This window comes from Seriola aureovittata, chromosome 11 (genome assembly GCF_021018895.1).
Source record: "Seriola aureovittata isolate HTS-2021-v1 ecotype China chromosome 11, ASM2101889v1, whole genome shotgun sequence".
NCBI lineage: Eukaryota > Metazoa > Chordata > Actinopteri > Carangiformes > Carangidae > Seriola > Seriola aureovittata.
In genome coordinates, this window is record NC_079374.1 from 23,551,294 (window position 1) to 23,576,421 (window position 25,128).

At 40.7% G+C, this 25,128-nt stretch overlaps 1 protein-coding gene across 1 annotated transcript in view; it reads right to left on the bottom strand.

The window, feature by feature from the left end:
* col5a2a (collagen, type V, alpha 2a) overlaps positions 1-24,744 on the bottom strand; it is a 40,944-nt gene extending 16,200 nt beyond the window's left edge. Inside the window, exons 1-11 of the mRNA XM_056389183.1 lie at positions 24,471-24,744; positions 5,353-5,592; positions 4,839-4,858; positions 4,687-4,719; positions 4,550-4,582; positions 4,235-4,288; positions 3,118-3,210; positions 2,593-2,664; positions 707-751; positions 565-618; positions 327-380 (exon numbers count right to left, since the gene is read on the bottom strand). Of these exons, the coding sequence (XP_056245158.1) occupies positions 327-380; positions 565-618; positions 707-751; positions 2,593-2,664; positions 3,118-3,210; positions 4,235-4,288; positions 4,550-4,582; positions 4,687-4,719; positions 4,839-4,858; positions 5,353-5,592; positions 24,471-24,561 (789 nt within the window). The 5' untranslated portion in view covers positions 24,562-24,744. The remainder of the gene's footprint in view (positions 1-326; positions 381-564; positions 619-706; positions 752-2,592; positions 2,665-3,117; positions 3,211-4,234; positions 4,289-4,549; positions 4,583-4,686; positions 4,720-4,838; positions 4,859-5,352; positions 5,593-24,470) is intronic.
* Positions 24,745-25,128: the final 384 nt, after the last annotated feature.

Here is a 25,128-nt window from a genome sequence, read left to right on the forward strand (position 1 = left end):
GGTACGTAATTATAGCAACACTCTAAACTTTGACAGTTCAGATAATGTCCGTGAGCGTATTATCTGTCTCTAACTGTCAAGCGGCTCCAGGATCCTCCACTTGTTATGAATCCAGCCGGGCTTGACAAACTGTGGGAAACACTAATTAATCATTACAGATTTACATTCAGCTGCTCGAGGCTGGAGTCTTTTCTAACTTCACAAGTGTAATGGAAATGTAAGATTGTAATGTAAGACTGACTATTAATAAAAAATCCTGCAGTTTGCTTAAAGTAAGATGGAATATGATTTTGTGACAACAGACAAAGAGCCCAGAGCTGACTTACATCTTCACCTGGTTTCCCCGGTGGACCCTCAGGTCCCCTCTGGCCGGATGGACCCTGAAACACACAGTCAGAGTTTAAACATCCAGGAATCACCTGCCCTCACAGTAAAATCTAAATGTATTCAGGGTAATACAACTGTCAAGGTGACATGCGTGCTGTTGCACTTCCAAGCAGAGGGCAACATCATGCAAATCAGTGTATCAATAAGTGTATTAGTTACAGAAAAGTAATGTTATACCATATGTCCTGGATCTCCAACTTCTCCAGGAGGCCCTTGTGGTCCAGATTGACCCTTAGATGAGGGAGGGAAACAATTAAACATTTAACATATGAAAGTAATAAAATGCCACTCTAAGCTTGTTGAGATGTTGTGTACTTACAGGAGAACCATTTGGCCCAGGAGGTCCTCGTGTTCCAGACTCTCCCTAACAAAAAAAAATTTTAAAAATCAAACGATGAAAGAAATGAATGTGCTCTCTGGGGTTTGAGCAACAACATGGAAACATACAGGGAAGTACTGAAATCATTTGTAGTTTCTGAGACGGATGGATTCATTCGGTGGATTCATTTTTAATGGAGAGAGTCTACGAACCAATGATTAAAACAGCTGTCAAAGCACAGACTTTTACTAGTGGTCCATTCCCAACCTGACCAATGTTCACACACACAAAACGCAGTGGGTTGTAACTGTGCTGAAGTCTGACTACAGTGCAGACAGATGCCATAAAAGGATTTTTATGTAAAAGTTTAAATGAAGCTCATTTACTGTAAAACATCACAGAAGTTACCAAAACATTTACGTCTTCACAAGAACTTGCTCAATCTTGTTAATCTTGTAAAACCAGATTATACATCTTCTACTCTTTATAGCCATGCCTCTGCTTCGCGGTGACTCAGTTACACAGATAAAGATTGAAGTCATTGAAGTGTGCCAAAGCAGTGTGGTCGTGTACTTGCTAATAAAAATGTAAAATGCACTTTCTAATTAAAACAAGAGTAAATTTATCCTAATCTGAAGTCAGTAGCTGTCAGGCTATGAAACTCACAACGACATGTTTAATGCTCTTTTTACACCTCAGCAATGAACCAAAATTATTGTCAGTTTTGGGACTGTTCAATCACCTCATGCTTTAAAATGTTTCTCATTTGTAGTTTCCAAAGTTTGATATTACACAGAGTTCATTTGAGGCTAAATATACTTGTAGACCCTGATGCTGCAGCTCTTATAACATTGTTCAAGGACAATGTTTATGCAACATTCAGCCACTTCCTGTATTTGATCCAACATGTCTGCTGAGACAGTGTGTGTGTGTGTGTGTGTGTGTTGTGTGTGTGTGTGTGTGTGTGTGTGAGTGCGTGTGCGCGTGTGCGTGTGCGTGTGCATGCGGTGGTAAGTTGATCCAAAATTCCAGTGGTTTTATTGCAGCGAGCTACTTCTGGATGAACAACATACAGTATTCATGTTTAAAGGAGAACGCCACTGATTAAACACATCAAGTGTTTTTACTTTCTACTTACTATCATGGCGTGTATCATTCACACAGTGAAAGCTGCATAATGTTGTATATGTAGTATATGTATGTTTCTCTGGAGCTCTAGATTCTGAAACAATAACATCAGGGTATTTTTTTTCAGACTTATAGAGTATAAATTTATAATAGAAACAACCTGGGGCATTTGTATCATCCTGTATAGGGTATTCATTAGACAGGGATGATCTAACAGAGATCAAAGAAAGACGCATCAAAATGCATCATGGGATATGTAGGATCCAGTGAGTTTTGGAGCTTGACTAGGAACCATTCTTTTTATGTGTCTCTCTCGAGTCCCCAGACTTTATGAAAGTGCAACACTAAATAGATGGAGTACAACTTTAAATCTAAATCATTATATCCAGTATCAGACCTTAGAGAGAATGTGGTTTGATTAGTGTTTGTCTTCCTCTTTTTGCTTTGACAACTAAAGAATAAAATAAAGTTTATTTATACAACCCAAAATTCAAAAATTGTCATTTACAATCTGTACAACATATGACTCCCCGGAGTCTTGTTTAAAAACCTATTAAACAAGTATTGGCAGCACAGTGCACAGATCTATAACACTGTACCTCCAGGCTGTTCTTAATTGCCAGCGTAGCACTGTTCATTCCCAAAGCTAAAAACACTCATTTTCCAATACACAATCAAAGCTCATATATGTAAATACTGCTTCAGACAGGTTTTATGGATGAGCGGCTTAAGAAGAGGTTTTGCTGACATCCTCTTACCCTTGAGCCACTTAACATCGCTTGTGGTCCGGTTTTTCCATCAAACCCTGAGGCCATCTGAGATTCCAGACCCTGCAGGTGAAGCAGACACACTTCAGATTAGGTTAATTGTGTTTAATCAGTACGTATTTAGCATTTATCAGTGTGGCAAATGGGTTCAAATGCACAGCAAATATGGGTACAAATGATATATAACAAAACACAATACAAGTATGCAAAATGAATTTAATTTGTACCAGTGTGAGCACAAGAAGTCAGTGCAAGTACATGTACAGCTGAGTCAATCTGTCAAGGTAGCAAGTTATTTTTATTTTGTTTCTGCTCAAATATGATTTACATAAAATCTCAAAATGCACAGCGGCTGGGGCTGGCATCATGTAAGCACTCGTCACGGATTACGTCTTCACTAAGTTTAAAGTGTAGTGTAGGCTTCAACACATCCTTTGAGATCATTTGTCTTGTGTTTGCATGTAGGTGTGCGTTATGCGTTTTCCGATATGTGAGAACGCTCCCTGTACAACTCACCCCTGGGTGTGTTGGATGTCCTGGAGGTCCCGGTTCACCTGGCTGACCTGGCACACCGGGCTCTCCATCATAACCCGCAGTACCCCGCAGTCCCTAGAAAGAAGAGAGAGAGAGAGATGCTGATTCACCATTTTATTACTTTGCTCAGCCTGAGACTGATTCATTCATTTTGTGTCTATGGAAGCACTTTGCTTCACTTTCTCGTTGTGTTTATTTATCTTGTGAACTTAAAAACTGAAATATAGACTGGTCAATCAGTCAGTGCTGCTGAGATACTCTGCCCATGATGCAGCTTAATTTCTGTTTGTTTATGAACTATGAGCTGTAAAGTGTGTGCAGGAGGGAAACCGTTGGTTATGGACTAATAAATCACCCTCAAAACGCTGCCCTCAACTGGATTGCAACTCCACCAAGAGGGGCACATTCATTCATCAACCTGCTACATTTCTGCTTGGTAAGCACATTATACATCAACTTTCCACATTACATTATGTTTTGACTGTTAGTCTCTTGCCCTTGACCTGAAAAAATGTTTTTAAACAGCAGTATTTTTTTTTTTTTTTAGTTTGACCACTTTGACTAGTTTGACAGAATAAGGAGTAACAGGGTCGTTCTCATGACCTCAGTAATCAAAGAGACCAGAAGTCATGTGAAATGTTGCATTCAGAGAATCAGCAGAGGTTCAAATAGACTATATGGACATAACTGTTTGTCAAAAATATATTATTTTGCAATATGTTCAAAACATTATACAATGTACATTAATTATATTAATCTGCATATGAAATAGGCTAAGAAACTCAATATATAATATTACTGCTGAAGTGACAGAATTAGACACAAGTTAATGATTGCACTATATTTGAGTTCATAAAGCTCTTGCATCTCTAAAATGATGAATGTATACTTTAACCCACTAAATACTGTTATTGTTTATCACACTCTGTGCTACAATATGTCCTCTAAAAACTCCAGAATAAATATTGAAATGACATCAGGCAAAAAGAGACAGAAGGGTGAAATCACAATCTGATCATCCTACTTTGGCGGTGTAGGGTGTAACTTTAATCTATAATCTACTGCTTTTTTTCTGTGGAGACTTGTGGATGTGACTTACAGGCCTTCCTTTGTTTCCACGTGGTCCTCTGTCTCCTGGGGAGCCGGGAGGTCCCTGTTGTAATTAACAAAAAGCAACAATAAAGATCTGAGAGCGACAACACTGCAATCACGTCACAACAATGTGCTGTATTTTAAATATACTGTGGTGCTTAAAAATGTCACAGTGACTCAGGCGATTGCAGGGCTATTCAGGTTTTGCAGACATCCTTTTAAGGTGAAGTTATGCAGGAGGTAACTGTCCTCTCATGCCATCTAGTGTCAATTCAGGTGGTTGAACATTCACACTGAAACTGCAAGCAACAAAGATGCTCACCATAGGTCCAGGACGGCCTCTAATACCAGTCACCTGCAGGGAAATCATATAAAACACCAGTTAGATCCTGCGTTTAAACCGAGCCTTTCTGGGCTGTGTGAAAAAAAAAAAGAAGTTTGTTTTTAGCAAACACTCACAAGTGGGACATCCCCGGGTTCACCCTTCTGACCCTGAATAAACAGACAGATATGACAAGACCTTTTAAAACTTTTTACATATTACATGGTGGTGATAATATCACTAAGAATGATAAAGCACAAATATCCAAAGTAATTAAACTGCAGCCTACCTTATAGACCCTTCCCCCATCTGTAGGAAAAATCATAAAAGATCACATTATTTCTTCATCCTATCATATCTCCACCATGACTATTTCAGGGATCAGTAGGAAAATCCTAATTAAATCCTCAGTGTGGAAGCTGAGGGTGCTGGGTGCATGCTGAAGAGATTCATTTATCATCATTATGCAGGTCAGACAAGGTAAACAAAGGCAAACTAGTCAATTAACACAATCAATCTCGTGTCACTCAGCTTTAGCACGAGTGCAGCAGCCTGATAATGGGAGCAATTTGCTCATTGTCTCTGACAGATAAATAGATCAGCTCTCACTGACAACCTGTCAAAACTAAAAAACATCTGTCAGGGTCATGATGTCGTTATTATTCTTGATTGGAACTTAATGCTTGTCGTCATTTGAGGCTGTTAAAGTTCGTGTTAAAACAAGGAGTGAGTGTGAATGAATGCGGCCTCCGTCTACAATAGAAATGAAAAGTCAGTCCCTCGCAGAGCAACTGCTCACTCACCAGGAATGGTCGCTCCGCCGCCGCCGCCGCCTCCGCCGCCGCCGCCGGAATCAGACTGACAAACTGGGCAGCACTCGCCGTCGGGGATGTACACCTTCTCACAGTTACTCAGCTCATCGCACTGGATTTCATCGCAGAGCACCTGAGCGTTGTCACAAACACAAATCCGGCACGGCTCTGGCTTCCAGATGTCCCTGTTTGTGTACACCTGGCCATCTACCGTGCAGCTCATGTCATCTCCTGGAACAACACAGAGGCAGGAAGTGAGTCTTAGTTTATCAACTTTGTATCAGTTCAATTAAAAGCAAAAAAAAAAAAAAAAAGAAAGTGAATCTGTGAATCTACAAAAGGTTTGCCAAGCACGAGCGCATCTGTTTTTTTTTTTTTTTTTAGCGATGATCCTTTTGAGACATAAACTTCTTTTCTGAGATTTCAGGTCAAAATGTACTTTTGGTCAAGTGCTTATAGTCATCAGGTCACAAGGAAGAAAGCACATGTTTAAACGGACAAACAAAAGGCAAACATCCATTTTCTATTAGCCCTATTTTCTGCTGAGGGGGGGCTGTAGTCTGTTCCAACTTGTCCCAACAGCCTCCAGAAATGAAGCTATGTATTTGTCCGTGGAGCAGCTGCCTCATGGGGATCAGTTGGTGAGTTCATAAATATTATGTGTAATTCATTTTAAATGCTAAAACCATGATCTTAGGTCTGTCTCAACTATATGAAACAATCAATCTAAATAAGAATCTTAAAAAAAAAAAAAACATGAAGAAAATGCAATGCCATATACTGCCAAACAACAACATATACTTTCTGTATGCAAACGCACCATATATTTCAGAATGTAATATTCTGCACAGAGACTCAGAGAGAACAGGTCTGGAAAATGCAAGCCTTTGTTGTAGTGAAGTTTCCAGCCGTTAGACATGAGATCATTTCCTCCAGAGGCAGCGTCTCAAAAACTTGACTCATGTTCAAAAGACAAAACCTGCAAACCACCTATGATGAAGCCTCTGTGTCTCCAAGACGTCTCATTAACCACTTGGATTTGAAAGTTGGCTTTATACTTTTAATGTGCGGCTACTGAGCATATCTGAACATTGAATAATGTGGCACATGGTAATTTACACTTGAAGCTGATTATTAACAACTAAATACAATATTTTCTTCACAACTAGCCTAAAGAATATTAATAACTTCTAACGTTCATCTTTATTTTTTTCTTTCCAGAATATATGTTCATGGAAAAAAAAAAGAAGTGAACGCAGAGGGAGGCCCCCAGTGTGCTGCGGGGGGGGGGGTTCGGCAGCGGTTCTCTGATCTGAGCTCACATCTGTCAGGTCTGCAGAAGCCTTCACCTGTTTCTACTGTAAACAGCAGGTGGCAGCTCTGAGCTTCAGACTGCAGGTAAGTCAGGTTGGGAAGCTACAGGGACCGAGAAGTTAGAGAGAGGAACCTAACAACTGATGAAGGTTAATATAATCATGCATTATCCCAAGAGACGACCCATTAACAACACATTAAGCCACTTAACGTGTGAAACCTGAGAAAACAGCCTTCGTTCTACCTCATTCTACACTGTGGAAGTCAAAGAGCAGCAACAACAGGTAGGAGTGCAGCTCCGCTTATACTGAGGCCTTAAGCAACGAGACTACATGTTGTAACATGACCCAGCTCCAGATTTATATTGATGTTAGACACGCCTGAGAGAGAAAGTAGATAATAATACTTGAGTTGCTTACACTCTATGTGAGTGGAATATGAAAGGAGCTGACTACAACATGCTCATTCCGAGTGGGTCAAAGTTGTCAGTCACAGGAAAGTACTAAATTTACCAAATCACTTTTATTTTGTCCAACATAACTTTACCCAGCTGTAAAAGAAAAAACTCAAACAAACCTTAAAATGTATGAGAGATGATCACAATCAGAATCTACTATTGACCATGACTTTAGAAATCTGATTCCACTTTTCTGTGGCTCTCAGTGAACTCACACACACACACACACACACACATGCATTAAGATGTACAACCAAGACAAATGATATTCATATAGACATTCATTGATACTATGTACGGATCGTGTGATTTGTGCGTAACATTCACATGAACTTTACTGACACTAATGTCTTCCTCTGGCTGTTCAGAGCGTACTCTATGCCCCATTATACTTCTCTCCTACAATAGAGCCTGTGTGGGTTAAAGGCTGATTAGTCTTGAATGTTACTGGCACCAATAGATTTAAACAAGAAAAAGTCTGAAATGCACCATTAACACATGGCATAAACTAAATGTTCTGTCAAAAAATCTCAAACTTGGTAATCAAAGAGTCAACAATATGTACTAAGGTAGAATATTTAGAGGGGTAACAATAATAATTAACAATATACTGTATAAAACACACCGTTTTCTATCATTTACTTCAAAAAGAGTTTCAACTTAGTAGTAGCAAATACCATGGCCATATGGCAGACGTCATTGAGTGACTGATGTTGAACGAACATATGGCGAGGCATTCCACAATAAAACATCAGCCAGTGACACCTGTGCCGTTCATTTCCATATTATCCATAGGTGTTATCTACAGTGATGAAGTCAAGGGCCCCTGAGACGCATCGAGACTCTCGGTACAAGATCAAACAAAGTTAATGTACAGATAGACATAAATTACATTTAAACTTGCCTTAACAAGACATCATCGGGACGCCTGAAACTCCTCTAATTAAAGGAAAGTCAAGGCTTGGATGCTGTACAAATGCACCATGTAATCAGACACTCTTAAACTCATTACATCTAATCTCACAAAAATGGGTGGTTGGGATTTGGGTAAATACCCACAGACGATATTTCTTTTTCCTACCATTTTTCGTTTGTCCATTTTTCTTTCCTGTTTTTCTCTATTTGTCCTAGATCTGACTCCCATTAACATCCGTATGAACACAAAGTCACATTCACCCACACACAGAAGGCTACAACTGTAAATAACCCCTTGACACACAACAGCCAGGATTTAACATAGACTCTTTATTGTCATGCGTCTCTCATCCAGCTGTGTTGGCCGAGGACTACACCTTTTTATCCGTGTATATTTTAGAAGATCAACACTCTAACAACCTGAGGGTGTGCTTTCTCAGTTCAGCCAGCCGCAAATTAATCGACGACACCGAAAACACAACATATTTCTGCAGTGAAGTTTGTTGCCTTTTAACAGCCAGTAACATCCCGCTGTCTCAGTTGTGGCCTTTTAAAATGGAAACCAGTCCTCCAAAGAAACGCAAGAGTGCATGAATCAAAGTTTTTGGAAAGAAGACATTTCTTTTACTATAATGACCTGTTTTTTTTTTTTTTTTCCACAAGAAGAAGCTTAGCTGCTCTCTAGAAATACTTTAAGTAGCTAAAACTGACAGGATTTGATTGTTATTGTTGTCCTTAATTTTTTCTTTAGCCTCAAACAAACTGGATTGTCCCATTGCTGGAAGAGTTTAAAGTTAAAATGTGTGTAACTTCAGTCCTTTTCAGAGCTCAGACGTAGCTGGGCAACAATTTTTCAATTCTGTTGGGTTTTGAGAGATTTTCAACACTGTGCGTTTGGAGAGTTTGAAATTTACTGGAAGAGAAGTGTGGTTTTCAGAGGAGTCTTAAAAACCCCACCGCAAGCCTTGAGGAGGAGGGGGGAGGAGGCGGGGGGGGCGTTCACTTTTTCCCTCCTCTCAGCTAATTCAATGCAGGTTCCACACTTTTCCACCGACGCTGTAAAGGCACAGTTTAATCGTGACCATGGTGAAAAGGCATGCCCCCCCCCCCCCCCCCCCACCACCACCACCACCACCACCACCACCACCACCCCCCAAACCCCCCCCCCCCTTTGGTGACTGCTTGATCTGGTTTTTCCACTAGTCAGCTCAGAGGCCAGACAGTTTCCTCTCCTGATTTAAAACATGGAGTCTGGGGCTCTTCAACATGACTCATCTGTCTACTCTGCACCTATCGTTTAGCACAGTCTCTCAGACATCAGCCAGATAACAAAAGAACCTAACTTCCTCTCTGAAGTCGTTCAGAGCTGAACGGTGAGGAAAAAACCTGGGGAAATGGACGGTTGCATTGCCACAAATGTGATGTCGCTGGCAGATGTGAGGAAGCAAAAAAAAAAGAAAAAAGAAAAGAAGCAGATAGTTTATGGATTTTCCTTGGCTAATATGGAAATACTCATAACATACTGTGTTTGGGGAGAATATATTGCAGCCAGAAGTTGAGGGGTTAGAAAATGACCTTATGGAAACAATGAGTCATTTTAAAACTGGATCTCTCATTTCCTTTAGCAAAAAAAGATGTGCAGACCCAGAACTGACAGTCACACTGTCTGATTCTCAGAGAGATAGTGCTCGTTGGATGGTAAGTTTATGGGATCAAACCTCATGTAAAAATTAGTTTCCATTATTCTTTTGAACATCTTCTTCACTGCAGTGAGAGTAACTTGCCCCAAATGACATGGTTAATACCGTGAGGAGTCCAGCCTGATTCCTAGTCCAGATGCAGATGAGTTACAGCTGCCGAGGGGTGGCTCTGCAGCAGCTGCGCTTTCCTGCTCCAAAACCCTCGGTGTCACGGCCAAACATAAATCTTCCCTCTGTAAAGGACCTTTAGCTCAACCTGTGGCTGGTCCACTGATAAAGCTGTCCATAAAAACAGCCGTCCCACAGGCGTCAGTCAAGGCCCTTGCCATGTTAGCCCAAAGCCTGAGGTGTAATAGGTCAAAAACAAGGACGCCCACCTTTTGGCTGACATGTTAACACGGTGTTTTGCTTCAAAGTGAGTCTACACCCTGTGATTATCCCTCACACTCTTAGCTTTTTTTTTTTATCAGGATTTTAATATGTCAAGAAAAAGGCATCCTGTCTGTTCGATATTCTGAAGCGTGGAGGATTTGCAGTATTATGTTGCCAGGACTTGAAATGTAAAAGAACGCCTCTAGTTTGAACATGCTCTTCACCTTGGCTTCCACAAACAAAGCTCAGTATCGCGAGGGGAGGGGGGAAGGAGGTTCAGGCCAGGAAAGTTGCAATGAATAAGTAGCTCGCTGATTACATGTCTGGGCTTTTCCATCAACAGACCCCATCTCCAGTGGGCTCTTCCTTTAAAGAGGCAACCACAGTTATGAGCTGTCCTCATCCCATGTTAAGCCATGGGAGGATTGTGGTCCTGCTAAATTACCCCCCCCACCCCCCCACCCCCACCCCCTCTCGCCTCCATCTATTCTGCTGATGGAAAAGAGCTGGTGACTGCAGCACAAACCTGAATACTAGAGTTGCCCACATAATAATATTTTCTGAGTCTAATTAAATTAGCTGCAGGGGGAACATTGCAGAAAAATTTAGATGTAGCATGTAGCCACACATTATCAGGCATCCCTCACTGTTATTGTCATGAAATATTGTGACAGCAATAACTGAAAGTCCTCACAGTTGTACCAATCGAACAGGTTCTTCGTCTTCACGCCGTATGGAAAAATGAAATTTACAGCATGTGAGTGTGCTCATTATGAGCTGAATATGCTGCTCAACAGATGGCAGGCTCTAACATGAATAATTAGCTGTAATTAAAGAATTAGAAAACACAAGCTGTTGGAAATGGGAATGTGAGCGACTAAATCAATGTTCCTCACTACAAAATGCCAAAGTTCAAATCCTCTTTGGCTCAACACGAGGCTCTCACCCAAGTCAGGGTCAAAGTTGAAAACCAGGGCAGTCTTTTCCTGGTCCGGCATAGCAGCGCTGCATGAGAAAAACTCTGTGCTGCAGAGTAAAGTAAAGTCCACGCACTGCTTCCACACAGAGCATGTCTTCACGAGGATTATTCTTCTGGTCTCCTTTACATCCAACACCGTGACTTTATGTCCAATAATGACCACATACGTTCATCAGGTTCGTTTTGTTGCAGACGTCTCACTGCAAGAGGCAGTTTTGTTCAGTAACAAACGTAAATTCCATTTTACAGTATCGGTGAGAATGTAAACACTGATGTGTAAACCTGCACAATCCTTTATGTTTCAGCTCTTAACCCTCACTTGAAAAGTGCTCTCACACTCTCTACTCTCTACTGCTAAATCCATCCATACACATGAATTCATACAATACCAACCGATAGACTTAAGATACACATTAAAAATAGAGGGCACATGTTGCAACACTATGAACTAAACCGACACACTCTACAACTATATGAAGCAAGGGAAGTTGTTGTCTTTGTGTTAGTGTGAGTCCGTGACAAAGTGCCTGAATGACTATTTAACTTTACCAGGTGGATCTGTTTGACTTGAAACCAGATCTTACACAAAGTCCTGGTAAACTGTCAAACATGTGGTTTTCATATCCTCTCCTGATGGCTCCAGCGATCATTGATCAAGCTAAATAAAACACACTAACACACTTTACTAAATGTGAACAATGTGCTGCCTCGACTGTCCTTTACTTTGTGAAGTGAACTGGTGCATGTACCTGCAGTAACGCATCAGTCGATACAGACTGTGATCAAACCCACGAAACACTGACCTTTCCTGCTGTTGATACCGACTGTATAACACACAGGTGATGTGAGTGTCACTGCAGAAGGAGAAAATTGCTAAATGCTCCACACACATAATCAGTGCGAAGCAAAATATATTGTTTCACATATACCATCATCATCTAATCATCTAATCTCAGATACATCTGTTAAATAGGTTCATATGAATAAACAACACTACATTCGACCGGTTCATGGAAAAGCAGGTATGCGGCAGAGGAAAATAGGTGACGTCAGACATTCCAGTTTACCAGAGCACAGCGTTAACATATACAAGGGGTCGGAGCGCCCCGGTGTTTTACACACAGCCAGATGTGAAAGAATAAACTGTGGACTCGGTACACAGAGGAACTCAGAGGAAAGCTGTTTCCAGCACAATGTGCTCAAACTGCATGATCGAAACACAGAGAGATACAATAAAGGTTTTAGATTTAAAACCACAAATGTCAGTGAAATATGGTCGCTATGGTGCTTGTATTTGTTGTCTTATCTTCTAGATTCTTAGCTTTGATCCACTGATAATTTGTGACCGCAATGTATGAATATGTTTCTAGCAAAATTTCCATAAAATTCTATTAATGCATAAAAAACCTCTGATTACAAGGTTTTAATGAAGCTTCAAGTGTTGGATGAGTCTTTTCCTGGCGAGTCAGGCCTCTTGCTACCAACTCGATGGATGAAAGTTGTCCTGGTTTTCTTTGAGGAATGTGTCAGTTCTGTTTCAACATGGATTATATTATGCGCTGTACACTGTAAATTTACCTGCCTGTCAAGTGATCACTACCATGGAGGGTTTAGGGTTTTAGAAAGTCGTGAGAGAGAGCAGACTGTGTTATACGAGGTTATCAGTAGATGGGTGTAGGCATTAAGGCGGTATTGGTTACCATTTGTAAAATACCAAAAAAATAGCCTAACTGTAATCTTGTTGCTTGATGTCAGGCAGTGTGGTGCAAAATGTTAAAGGGTCAGTCACAAAAATGAAAAAAACAAAAAGAGATGTCATTTAACCCCTTGGGGTATCAGACAGTTTCAGATCAGAAACTTCAACGTATCTCTAACATCAGAAGCTCCAGAGACAGAAAAACATGTTCAAATGTTCAAGCATCCTTCCCACGTCTGTAAAAAACCACAATCTACGTTCACGTAACTTTTCATGTTATTGGCGTGGTGGCACAAATCTCACAGACAGATTGTTTCAAAACTTTAGCAGTCAATGTGACATTATCTGCATGGTTTTCTAGCACTAGATTTAAGTGAGAAAATCTGTTTTTTTTGGGTCAACCAACAGTTGAAATCATTAAAACCACTCTGCACTGTTAAACACGCTGAACACATCTGTTCGCCTTTTCGAGCGCAGACCGAAGTGCTGGCACAAAATGTCTCTCTCTCGCTCTGTTATTCTCCCTTGTCTCTGCATCTCACTACAATCACTGTATGTGAGAGTCCATGAACATAATGGCTGATGATTAAGTCGGCTGTATAAACTTAACGTGTTGTGAATCACTTCCTTGGTGCACACTTGTGGCTTTCTCAAAACCACAGAAGTCCAGCAAATGCAACACAATGCAACCTAAAGTTTACGGACACTTTGCATTCCGCAACATTTCCAACCATCTTCATGCTGTAAAAGACAAACGATGGAAGACACATGTTCAACCATTATCATGCTTAAGGTGGGGAAGGACTGAGAGTTGTTTTATGAGGCGTCCTGTATTGGTGGTGAGGAGCGACCCTGAAGGCAAGAGAGATTTATTGCCTCCACATTTTGTCTGACCTCAGAGCTACAGCAGTTTAAAGATGCTGCATCCTCTCCTCAAACCAAATGGCTGCCTGAGGCTCCTTTTTTTAAATCCCACGTTTTCTTTCGCATTAGCCTGTGTTTTCTCATATCCTCGTCAAGCTCTCCAATCTTCCATTCCCTCTCCTAATCCCTATCAAAGCACACCATCTCCTTTTGGATTTTACCTTCATGCTGCACTCTTTCTCCCTTTTCTACTCTCCTTACTTATTCTTTTCCTTTCCTACTGTACCTATTTCAAGTGTGTACTTCCCCCCCCCCCCCCCCCTTGATCTTTTTTAGTCTCAGTCTCCATTTTGTTATCCTGAAAGGCTGAGAGAAACGATGCAGCTGTTCGGCCATGACTCCAGCGTACTCTGAATCATATGACCAGCCCCTCAGGCAGAAGATGTTTCCCATAAATATTTACATTTTCAACTGGACTGCATATTGTGAGGCCATAAGCTTGGTATTATTTATATTTACATTAGCTTGTGAGCTTCAGCCAATTCTCTTATCCAGCAAAAAAATGATACATGTATAATACAGCAGGATAAGTTCAATTCAGACTGACATGATTATAAGCAATCAGTGCCACTATGGGACCAATTCCCCTTAAATCAACTGACAACAAAAAACCTTAATCCTATAATCTACAGGTCTGGTTAATCATAGCTCTCAAATTCTTCAGAGTTTAAACCCATTTTTTCATTCATTTAAAAACTCACTGTCATAGAGAATAAAATCGATTACTTGTTCCTCAACGTTTCCCCTTACAAACTCTCTATTACAAGAGGGTTTGAGGGTATAAAAGAAAGTGAGTGAATGCACAATGACACAAACCACTGCGAATGTTTTCCAATGCAGAAAATCGCGTCACGGTCCATCCAAAAACAGCACTGGAAGACTCTTGTTTTACAGTTATGTGACATGATTTACACAAATACAATTTCACAAATGGGTTACAGTCCTGAAAGTCAAACACAAAGCCAGTGTTACAGAGAGGCTTTTGGAAGCAGACACTGAATCTGAAAAGAAAACAATGTCAGCACAGATGTTTAGGCCAAAAAATCCGCAAAATATTTTGAGTTATGCTTGATTTGGCCTACGTCCAGTATCATCTCCAAAATGGAAACCATGACTTAATTCCAGGTGAACTACATTAAGTGTTCTCTTTGTACTTTTCCAGAGACGCGGTGTATATTATTCCTTTAGTTTAGCTAAAACCAGGCAGGATTAGCAGCTTGGGTAGTTTCCAGTGACAGACTCTCTGCAGGTACAAACCACCTGGGACCCTCGTTCATTGTAGAAGACTCATTTAAAGCCAAACGGCACATAGCTCAGCTGGCCAGTAGCCATATTAGCTGTAGTTAATGTTGGCTATAGATAACAGAGCACAGAGAAGAGCCTAGAAGTCCCCACACTGTGGGGGCCCCTTCCCTGTGGAGATATCACTTAGGCTGAGGCCCCGGGGGGACACACCAGAATTTATCACTTTCCCTTTATTGCTAAATGGAGCCTTTGAAGTTTACTGCAGCCTGCATTTTTGTAAAAGCTGGAGACAGATAGAGAGAGGTCACGAGGTCAGAGGGGCAGTGTTTAGCTCAGTGAGGTCACTGCGGCCTGAGGTGGCCACAGGTATCTCTTTTGAAGAGGTTGCATCTGAGAAACTCACTGGGTGAAAAGTTAAATTATCAAAGACATATGACACAGGTGTATATTTTGACATATTATGACATGAAATTGCAAAATATATATTTGCAGTAGTTTACAAACAGGTTCACTATTACATAATTTGTCCACTAGAGAGCACTGACAAATGTATTTTTCAGCTGTAACATGTTCTGTTCAGCACATATCATGGTCACAATTGTTTGTTTATGTGATGTTTTTATTTTAAAAAAGTACTGAGCAAAGATTTTTAAAATCTCAACAACAGAAAACTTTATATATAAGAAAGAAGAAGAAGCTGTACTTAAAGGGATGGTTGCATTGTTTTACTATAGATATACTGCAGTGATGTTGACAGAATTGTGCATGACTGTGCTGTCATTGAACTGAGTTACTGGACTCAGTTGCATAGCTGGTGTTAGAGTGTCATCAGATCTCAGCAAATGACAGTAGTGAATTAAATATTATCATAACCAATGGCAATGAAGTCCAAAGCTAAAAAGAGAAGGTCAACGAAGGAAGAGAGAAGAAAGCTTTCCTTTATCTTCCCTGGAATGATTAAAATGGAGAGTGTTGATATTCAGCCTGTAGTACGCTCATGGTTACTCACCCACACCGAGCTGCTGGTTAGGAGGACGTTTTGCTGCACTTAAGCTTCAGTTTATCACTTTAACACCTCCAGCCTCAAGAGTTTAATTTTGCTGCCATCATTTTATTTCTTTAAGGGTGGATCAACAGAGTGTTAATCCATGGGCTGGGATGCAGCTGTATGTAATTTAGGTGTGCCTCCATATAAATGTCTCCCCAAAAGACATTTTTCATGTATTCTGTAAAAACTGTGTTATAGACAGAGTCTGGGGCGCTTGTTAGTGACTTTAAGAAGGACAAATGAAATGATGAAATGCCGTATTACTTAATACAATTTCATGTTTTGAGGGAAATTATGTCCAAATTTAATTGTGCTTAAATCTTCTTACAAGTAAACTACCTCCCTCTCTGTCCCACACACACTCACGTAGAGACCTACATTTCTCTAATGAGAGAAGTATGAGGGGTATATTCCCACCATGTCCTCGTGACTGTATGACAACAACCAGTGAAGCACTTTTTTACTTGTATCTTGAGAGCCTTCATCGGTGCCAAGTGGTGGATTATTTCTTGGCAGATCTGTAGCAGTTTGTTTGCTCTAACTCCTCCCTTTTCTTAGTAACAGTTGCATACTTTATTCAACATGTCATAAACAGCTGTGTGAGTCTTCAAAATGTCTTCCCAAAGGGCAGAAAATGGCTCTAATCTTAGTTTTCTTGAGCTAACAAATGGCCAGCTGACCTAATTTTTGATAAAAGTTAGAAAAAGTGAAAGGACATTTTGCAAAGTTAACATGTCTCTACACTGAATGCAGAGCGCCATCATTGTTGGCAGCGGTGCATGTTTCTTTTATTTTGTGCACAATGGGTGCATTAAAAAAGGCAAAAGACAAACATTTCTAGTTATAATATAAAAAAAAAAAGATTTAAAAAAAGCAAACCTTGTTTTGATCTCATGTCTGTCTTATCGGGAGCATGAATCATTAACAATAACCGGAGCTGAAACACGTGCTCTTCCAGAGGAAATTCCAATTTGACATGACTTCCTGTGCAGGAGTTAGACCAGTCTGTTGCGATGTACACAGAGGCATTTGCCCTTGTTGACATGCACCAAACAATCCTCCGGGTTTCCTTCACATTGCCTCTTCTTCCATCCCTTCACATTCTCACTGTTTAGCTTTAGCTCTGATCCTCTGTCCCTGCCTTGACTCCTCTCTGTCCTCCTCCTTTCTCTTACATCCCCTGTTCTTTCCACTCTCATCTGCAACTGTGCCAGTGCGTTCTCTTGATGAGATGAATTTCTTTCTCCTTTCCAGTCTTATCCCATATTTAAAGTTAAGGCCAGGCCACATCAGTCAAACACTGACAAACAAGAAGGAGAAGAAGATGAAATACAAATCAACACTCAGAGCTTGTAGAGCTCTAATTTAGCTCAGGTAAATAAATACTGGCGTGATGCACAACACAGATCAAGCAGTGTAAAACTCAGGTATTTGCTGGTGTGGCTGATTAACTGAAGCCTTAGTGAAAATGTCTATACACCAAAGCAATTACAAGGTTATTCTGCCAGATACTGTTTCTTTAGGCAAACCTACGAGTCTTTGCTTTAATTCTGAAGTATATTTACAAAAATGCAAAGTACTACCATTACATGTTACTCATATGGATATAATTTTAAATCTGGTAAACTGTAAATTACAAAGCCAGCATTTGGATTTGTTGCTTTGCTGACCGAAATGTCTCTAACTCTCCGCAGTGTCATGTAAACAACAAAGCTTGAGCAGCGAGGACGCTTGCGAAGACTGGTGAGTAAGTGCTGGCTGACAATTTGAAGTCAAACTAAATCATCTCGTATTTAACGTTAGCTTTGCCAGTTTAAGTCATTCTCAATAACTCCGGCTCCTCGGGACACTTCTTTGCAGCAGCAGTGAAATCATCGAGGTTAAATGGTAGCCATGAGTCACCGGCTACAAGCAGACATTTCCACATATCGTCGGTCTGGCTCAATGTGAGAAGTGTCTGTTTGGGAACACTGACTGGACACTGCAGCCAGTGGGTAAGGGGCAGCACAGACTCACATTGTGTTGAAAGAATGCACCCTTCTTTTTACTGAATGACTGACTTCCCTACTGGAAATGTTTTAACTCCATCACAGAGAAACCTCACTGAGCAATGCCATTTTGATGTAACAGACGATGATCTAATGAAAAAGAACCCTGCAGCCAAAGATTGATCTTTTGATCACATTTGATTTCCTCTGTGGTTCACAGGAACCTCCAACCTGACGCTGCTTCCAGATAGTACAAATATCCTTGCACACAATATGAATGTGATTGTAGATGACATTTCGAGAAACATCATACCCTCTGCTGAGACCTGGCAGTGTTGCATAGAGAGGAGTCCAAGCACTATGTGCGTTGGATCTCTCCTAAGCCCGATATTTTCCCCTCTGAACATGAGCCTCTTGGTGAATATCCATGTTTGTACTATGGAAGACTGTTGTACATTCATTACGTATTGATTCATTCTGCATTAACACCTTATTCCATTGATGTGGTGTAGAAATATTAAACACATAAGACCAGGCGTACAAGTCTTAAAAGGAATTCCAACTTACTGGGTCCAAGTCAGTCAAGGCGTCCATCACACACATTCACCATGAAGTAAAAGAAATCCACTGTTTATTTTCTTTGTTCCTGTAACTAAGCCCCAAACTTTAAAGTAATCATTAGTGCGAGAACATGTCGTTTAATATTATTGCATTTAACAGACTGCAGTAATGTAATTCCGGCTGGTGGAGGACCACCTGGATTCAAAAAGCACCTCTGGGCACTTTACCCCACTTATATGAGGCATTTCACCGTTAAGTCAATCAGCTGTCCAACAAGTTGTTAAGGGCCTAAACATATCTCAGGCCACATTACTAACCCTTGTCACCCACCGTCACCCATGTAGCTCCACTTGTACACGCTCAGAAGTTGTAATATACATAACATGGCTACAACGTAGAATTTAGGCTGGACCACAGCGTGTAATTATGGCCGACAGTCACCATTTTGTGGCATTTACACAAGTAAGCATGGTGTTTGAGAATCTGACCGACAATATCATCCCATGCTTAAGAATTTATGAGTTAATGTTGCCTTCAGAAGGTGACATCTAAAAAATATGGGTGTTAAATGCCATTAAATTTAAGGCAAAGTATTCTCCCACTGTATTTTAATGTCTTCCAAAAGCATAGCTCTAAATCATACTCACATTTCCTATATTCCTAGCTTTTAATTACTGACAATTTACATAATTTGAAAATTTACTCAACAGCAATTGTAATCTAATTTACTGAGTCATTACCTGTCAGAAAGCACTTCACCACAGAGAGGGAGAGGTTCCCAGTTGGGACATAATTTCTCATAAAATTGGAGGATTTAAAGCAATTACAGCACCTCTGAAATTGTGAGCAGGGAAGAGACAGAGAACATGTTGGAGGGGAGTGCCATATTACACTAAGACCTGCCAACCTACAGAAGATAAGCTCCAGAGGGCAAAAGTCCTCCTGATCTCCTGTAAAAACTACAACCAGCTGTATAAACAGCCAGTGTTCAGGCAGACTTCACTGTGACTAGCCATGGCTGAAGTATCAACATGACCGTCGGGTTTGTTTCTCTGCCGTTTAGGAATGGATAATATTACTTTTTAATTGTGTGCTTACATTGGCTGACAATTAACAATAATTACTTTTTATTGAACGATTTAAAGGGATATTCCAACACTTTAGTTTGCCTTTCTATAAAGTTAGAGAACTGACAAGTGACAGAGCAAGGAAAGAAGGGTCGAAACTGAAGTAGCAGAGGATGAGATATCCTTTAGGCCTTAGTAATGGTCAAGCTAGAAAACACTGGATCCTACATTTCCCATAATGCAACTGAATAGCATCTTTCTTTAGATCCTCCCTACCTGGCCAATGCTGATTGCTTTAAAACTCTAAATCTCCAGGTTGTAAAAGAGACTTAAAAAATTAAAAATGTAATTTTTTTTTTTAAAAGTCTTGATCATGATGACATCATCAGGGTTGTGTTTTTTCAAACTTAAGAAAGCTCCTCCAAGATCCTGTCTTAACTGATGGTACCCATATAGGGTTAGGATCTGAATTAGGGAAAAATCATAACAGATGAATAGTTCCTAAGTTAATGTTTCTATCCTAACTGTAGTTAGGAGAAGTGTATCACACAAGCTTCCTCACTTCCCAAAATCTTTAATAAACTCTCCTAACTTTAGGATTAACCATGAAGCTGTCCTAACTTTCACTTTTCCACCACTTAGCAAACTTATTCATGTGTTGTGGTTTGGTGACAAAACGCTAATTATTTGTACATTTCAATGAGGAATCGAATGGGTTGCAAAAATACCCGAGCGAGATGAGATAAGAAAAGTAGCATCGGTCGCTAGGTAACAAACATCAAAGTTGATAAATGATGTTGGATTGAGTATTTAGGATTTCCTAACCTGAGATAAGTTGGATGAAGTAAGAATAAGGATAGGATTCCTGAAGTTAGTTAGGATTTGCTTCTGTAATTCCGATTTGGGAATTATACATTATTCTTATATCCTTCCTTCCTTAACTTAGGACTCAAGGTAGGAAGTTTCTGTAATACAGCCCCAGATCCACAGGGACACTTTCACAGGCTGAGTAGCTATTCCTTACAAGTAAATTGAACCTTACGTGCCCCTTAAATGTTGAACTTTTTTCTCTACATTGGTGGGAAAAAGTATAAACTCTTGTGCCTGTGAATCACCTGTGTATCAACTGAAATTAGTTTTATTTATTCGATTATAACACGTCACGTGCAAATTTACTGGCCGACCTCTTGCTCTGTTAATAGTATGAGAAGCAGCGCTGGCACATTTTTAATCAGAATGAAATGAAGACAATTAGAGTGTTTGGAAAACCCTGCCCATTCTGTATTTATGTCCTGACCTGTCATCCTCCCACATGGACAAGTTGAGGATCACAGGGGAGACTGGTGAGTAAGTGCCAATCAAGCACCAGGAAACCTTACAGGAGGAGCCATAATTGCACGGCTTTTGAACAAATAGTTACTTTAACTTGAACCTGCAGAGGTGTTCAGTGCAAAGATAAGAGAGATTACACGCTCTCAGGCTGCTTGGGCAAACCGTGAGCCAATAAGCACCACATCTATCCATGCTCGAGTCCCCCTAAAGCAATGTTGACACGTCATGTCTTACAGTACATCAGTAGTTTCACGTCCTCCCCTTCCAACTCTCTCTAAAGCTAAGACTTTTCTTTATATTTTCCATATACTGCCAAAGCGAGTATTTTAACATCTGGAAGTCATCCCCCCACCCCACCACCCCACCCCGCGCCTCCATTTGCTGACTGCAATAATTTGGTTTATAAGTAGTTCCCATGAAGCCGTCCTCACAGGCACAAGCTGCATTAAAAATCTATCAGCTCTGCCACCAAGACATCGCAGGTTCAGTGCCACAAACACTACACATCAGATAACTGATAAAGTGTCCCTCAAACCAGAGACAATGTACAATCTTGTGAACCCGACCCCCCTTAACTCTGGAAGAAAAGAGGCGTGTAATCAAGTCATAGCTCAAAAATGCAGCATGTGTTTCTAATCAAAGCCGTCTGTGGACCTGGTTGAATTCACATGTTTGGCTGTTGCAGCTTTGGTAGAAAACAGCCCATTTGTTGCGATGTCAGTGATGTGGCAACAACAACTGGAACCAATTTAGAGGACAAAGTGACCTAATGTAGGTTTGTTGATTTGAAATACCAGATTTTTTGCTCCCAGCATGTGAGTTTCTCTCAGTGAGGGAAAAGTTGATTTGTTGGTTCTTGGCTGTGATGACCGTCAAAAACCTGGTGGTGATGAGACGAATGTGACTCCGCTTAGAAACTAAAGAAAGACCGAGTGTTGAGCCTCTTTGATGTAACGCTCTAAGTGGCATCTTTGAAGATATTTTACAGCTATGTCAGTGTCTGGGAGGAGTAATGTTCAAAATCTCTCAAACATAGACACACACACACACACACACACACATGGAGGCATGACTCTCTGGCTAAACTCTGGGCACAGACTCTTGTTTTTTTGTTATTGGAGTCAGTGATCTACTGCTGCTTTTTTTTTTTTCCTTTTTCCGTGTTCACATCCCTAAACCTTACTCCAAATATTATTAGAACACTTCTAATATAGGTCGTAGGTTTTTCTATGAGGGCTGTACTGTATTTTTATCCCGGTAATCTATGCTGGCGTCACCATTTCCAATTGTGAGCTTTAAGTCTGCTCCTTGATCTGATTTGCCAACTTATGTTCTTCTGCAAGCAAACTTTCCGCACATGTGCAGGCATATGACTTTCATCTAGAGCTGTATAACTGCACTGATGAAAGTTTTCAACATTTGCTTTAAACATGTTTTCAGTCTTAAGTCTTCAAGCACCATATTTGAAAGTCAAAGTCAGGTCCCTCAGAAATCTTTCCAATAATTTCAGTGTCCTTTTGCTGACTTCTTTTTATTTTCTGAACAGACTGAAAAATAGTTTTCTGAGAGTCTGCTTACAATTATGTTCTTTCATCAACATTCAGCCTGACTGAGTTTACAATTTTCCAAATAAAAGTTCCAATTAAATGGGTAACACTGGTAATCAGAGCTGTGGTCATGCACAATATCGCACTTCAAGTCAGTGTTTCTCACACTGTGCGTGCTTCAAGTTTTACTTCATCTTTCAAATGAGCCTAAAGCTCTTCCTGCCCCACCAGGTTGGTCAGCATCGCACATCTATTCACGCAGCTATGCAAATGCCTAGAAAACTGCACATCAGAAATCCACACAAATGCAAATGGTCATCATGTGGAACAGGCCTTGCATCGCCCCCTCACACACAAGTACATTGTCTCAAAAAACGCTGGTGAACCACATTTTCCCTTACTCCACAAAAAACCATGAACTTTCCACTGTTTTTATTTGGTCGAAATGCAATCACCTCACCCACCACTGTTCCATGGAAAGAAGCCTGCAAGATCACTGTGCTGTTTCACATGAACAAATATGGACAGACACAGTTCCCCGACAAGGGCGGAGAAGCTGACTGAAACAGAGCCTCTCACAACTTGTGCACTAATTAAGACAAACATAAATGAATTCATACTCGTTTTCCCTGCTCATGTCACAGTAGCGCAAAGCAACAGAGGTTGGTAAAGTTGTTACCACAGTTCGAGAAAATGTTTTGGGCCCTGTGCTGCTTTCACCACAGGGTGGCGCTCTATCTGGCACCGCACTATCACACAACTGTCTCTGCTTTGTGTGAAACTGAACTTAAAGAGTTAATCCAGCTCCTTCCCTTTAATGATATAATGAAAGAAAAAGTTCAACTATCCAGGAATGACAGATTAAAAGAAAACAAAGAAAACAAACAACACTGTCTGCACTGCACTGCTCAACACCAAACTCCATCAGGGGCCCATCAACTGATCTTTCCAGCGCCCGGCGAGGGCCATGACATCATATGTAGAGACAACACAGCCCCTGTGACGACACACGAGATCAAACACGCACACGGCTGAAAAAAAACAAAAAAAAACGGGGGAAGCACAGTTCAAGTAAAACAAGAGCACTCAGGTGTTCCAGCTCTGGGTGTTGCCAGCTGAAGACATCAGCAGCCCCACAGTCTCAGTGACTCAGAGAATCCAACAGCATCTCTGCTTCTCATGTCTCCTCACATCTGCCTTGAATTAACATGCAGTCTGTGTTCCCTCAGAGGCACGTGAGCTCTGGTGCTGAAATTCTTTTTGCAGATGTACAATGTAGTCTGAAGAGAGGGGGAAAAAACGGTTGTGGTAACACTTAATGAATGTTCCAAAGTGCTGGAGTGGTGCTGGAGTAATGCAAAACCGCAAAGGTGCTCATTTCCCTCCGCTGCACATTTTCAGTGCCTGAGGGTGACATCACTTGCAATCACTGACAGATGTCCACAGGACTGTTTCCTGACATACAGGGCTCATTTGCCAATTGCAGATAATCCACACTAGAGCTACTCAACATCTATTTTAAATCTTCTCTAAGCTGCACAGACTCTTCAATGTCCAAGTCTCAATCATCTCCACCAGAGATGCAACTTTTCATGTTCCATGCTGTTTTTTACATATCCATCAGTAAACAGTGTTAACAAAGGCAATAAAAGGAAATAAGTCGTCATGTACAAGGAGAATTTACTTTGGCAAAGCAAAACTAACACATAATGTAAGAAACTAACAGTATCTGACAAATCTGTCTTATCTACAATAACTTCTCCCTTAATCAAAAGCACACTGTCGTAAATTACTTTCAACCACTGGGAAAAAAAAAGAACTGGACTAAACCCAGCTTCTGCTTCAGAGCTTGAACAAGCACAAATAAAAAAAAGTCAAAGGTAACGTTTGAAGGTCAGCCAACTTCACACATTATAACCAACAGCAATTAGGTGTTAAAATAAACAGCAGAGGGGTTCACTTACCACTGGTTCCATCTTGACATGTAACAATCAAAACCTGAGCTACGGAGACCACCAGAAAAAGGAAAGTCCTTAAATGCACAAAGCTCATCATGTCTATAAGAAAGACATGAGACTTCCTTGTGTGCAAAGGGGAAAAAAAGGGGTGAAAAGAAAAAAAAATGCTCAGGTTATCACTGCACCACCATGAATACAGGAGTGCCTCTCCTTGTAAGCAGCAAGCAGACCCAGCCCAGACTGCGTGAGTGCTTTTTCGTGTAGTTACAGCTTTAAATGAGAAGAATGCTGGCGAGCCTAATTTTCCTCCCCCTTTTGTCAGCCCTCTCCCATAACCATCCTCTCACAGGCTTTTGTGGCTGTGGGAGAACTACACCCATGTTCACAAGTTCTCATACTTTCCAGTGATTCTTTCTGTGAGTGGAGCTGTCTCAAAATCTAATCGTCTTAAATCTGAACCACCAGAAAAGAGATGCCAGTGAACTGATAAGGAAAAACGACTTTGCTAGTTTCAAGATGTCACTGATTTTTTTTTTGCCTCTCTTCAGAGGTGGTTGCTAAGGAAGATCATAAAAGAGCTGTTTTATTGTAGTCTGTGGGACACCAAACAAGAGACGGAGTGAACTGAGAATCCCACTTTACAGGGCAATTAAAAGTAAGAATA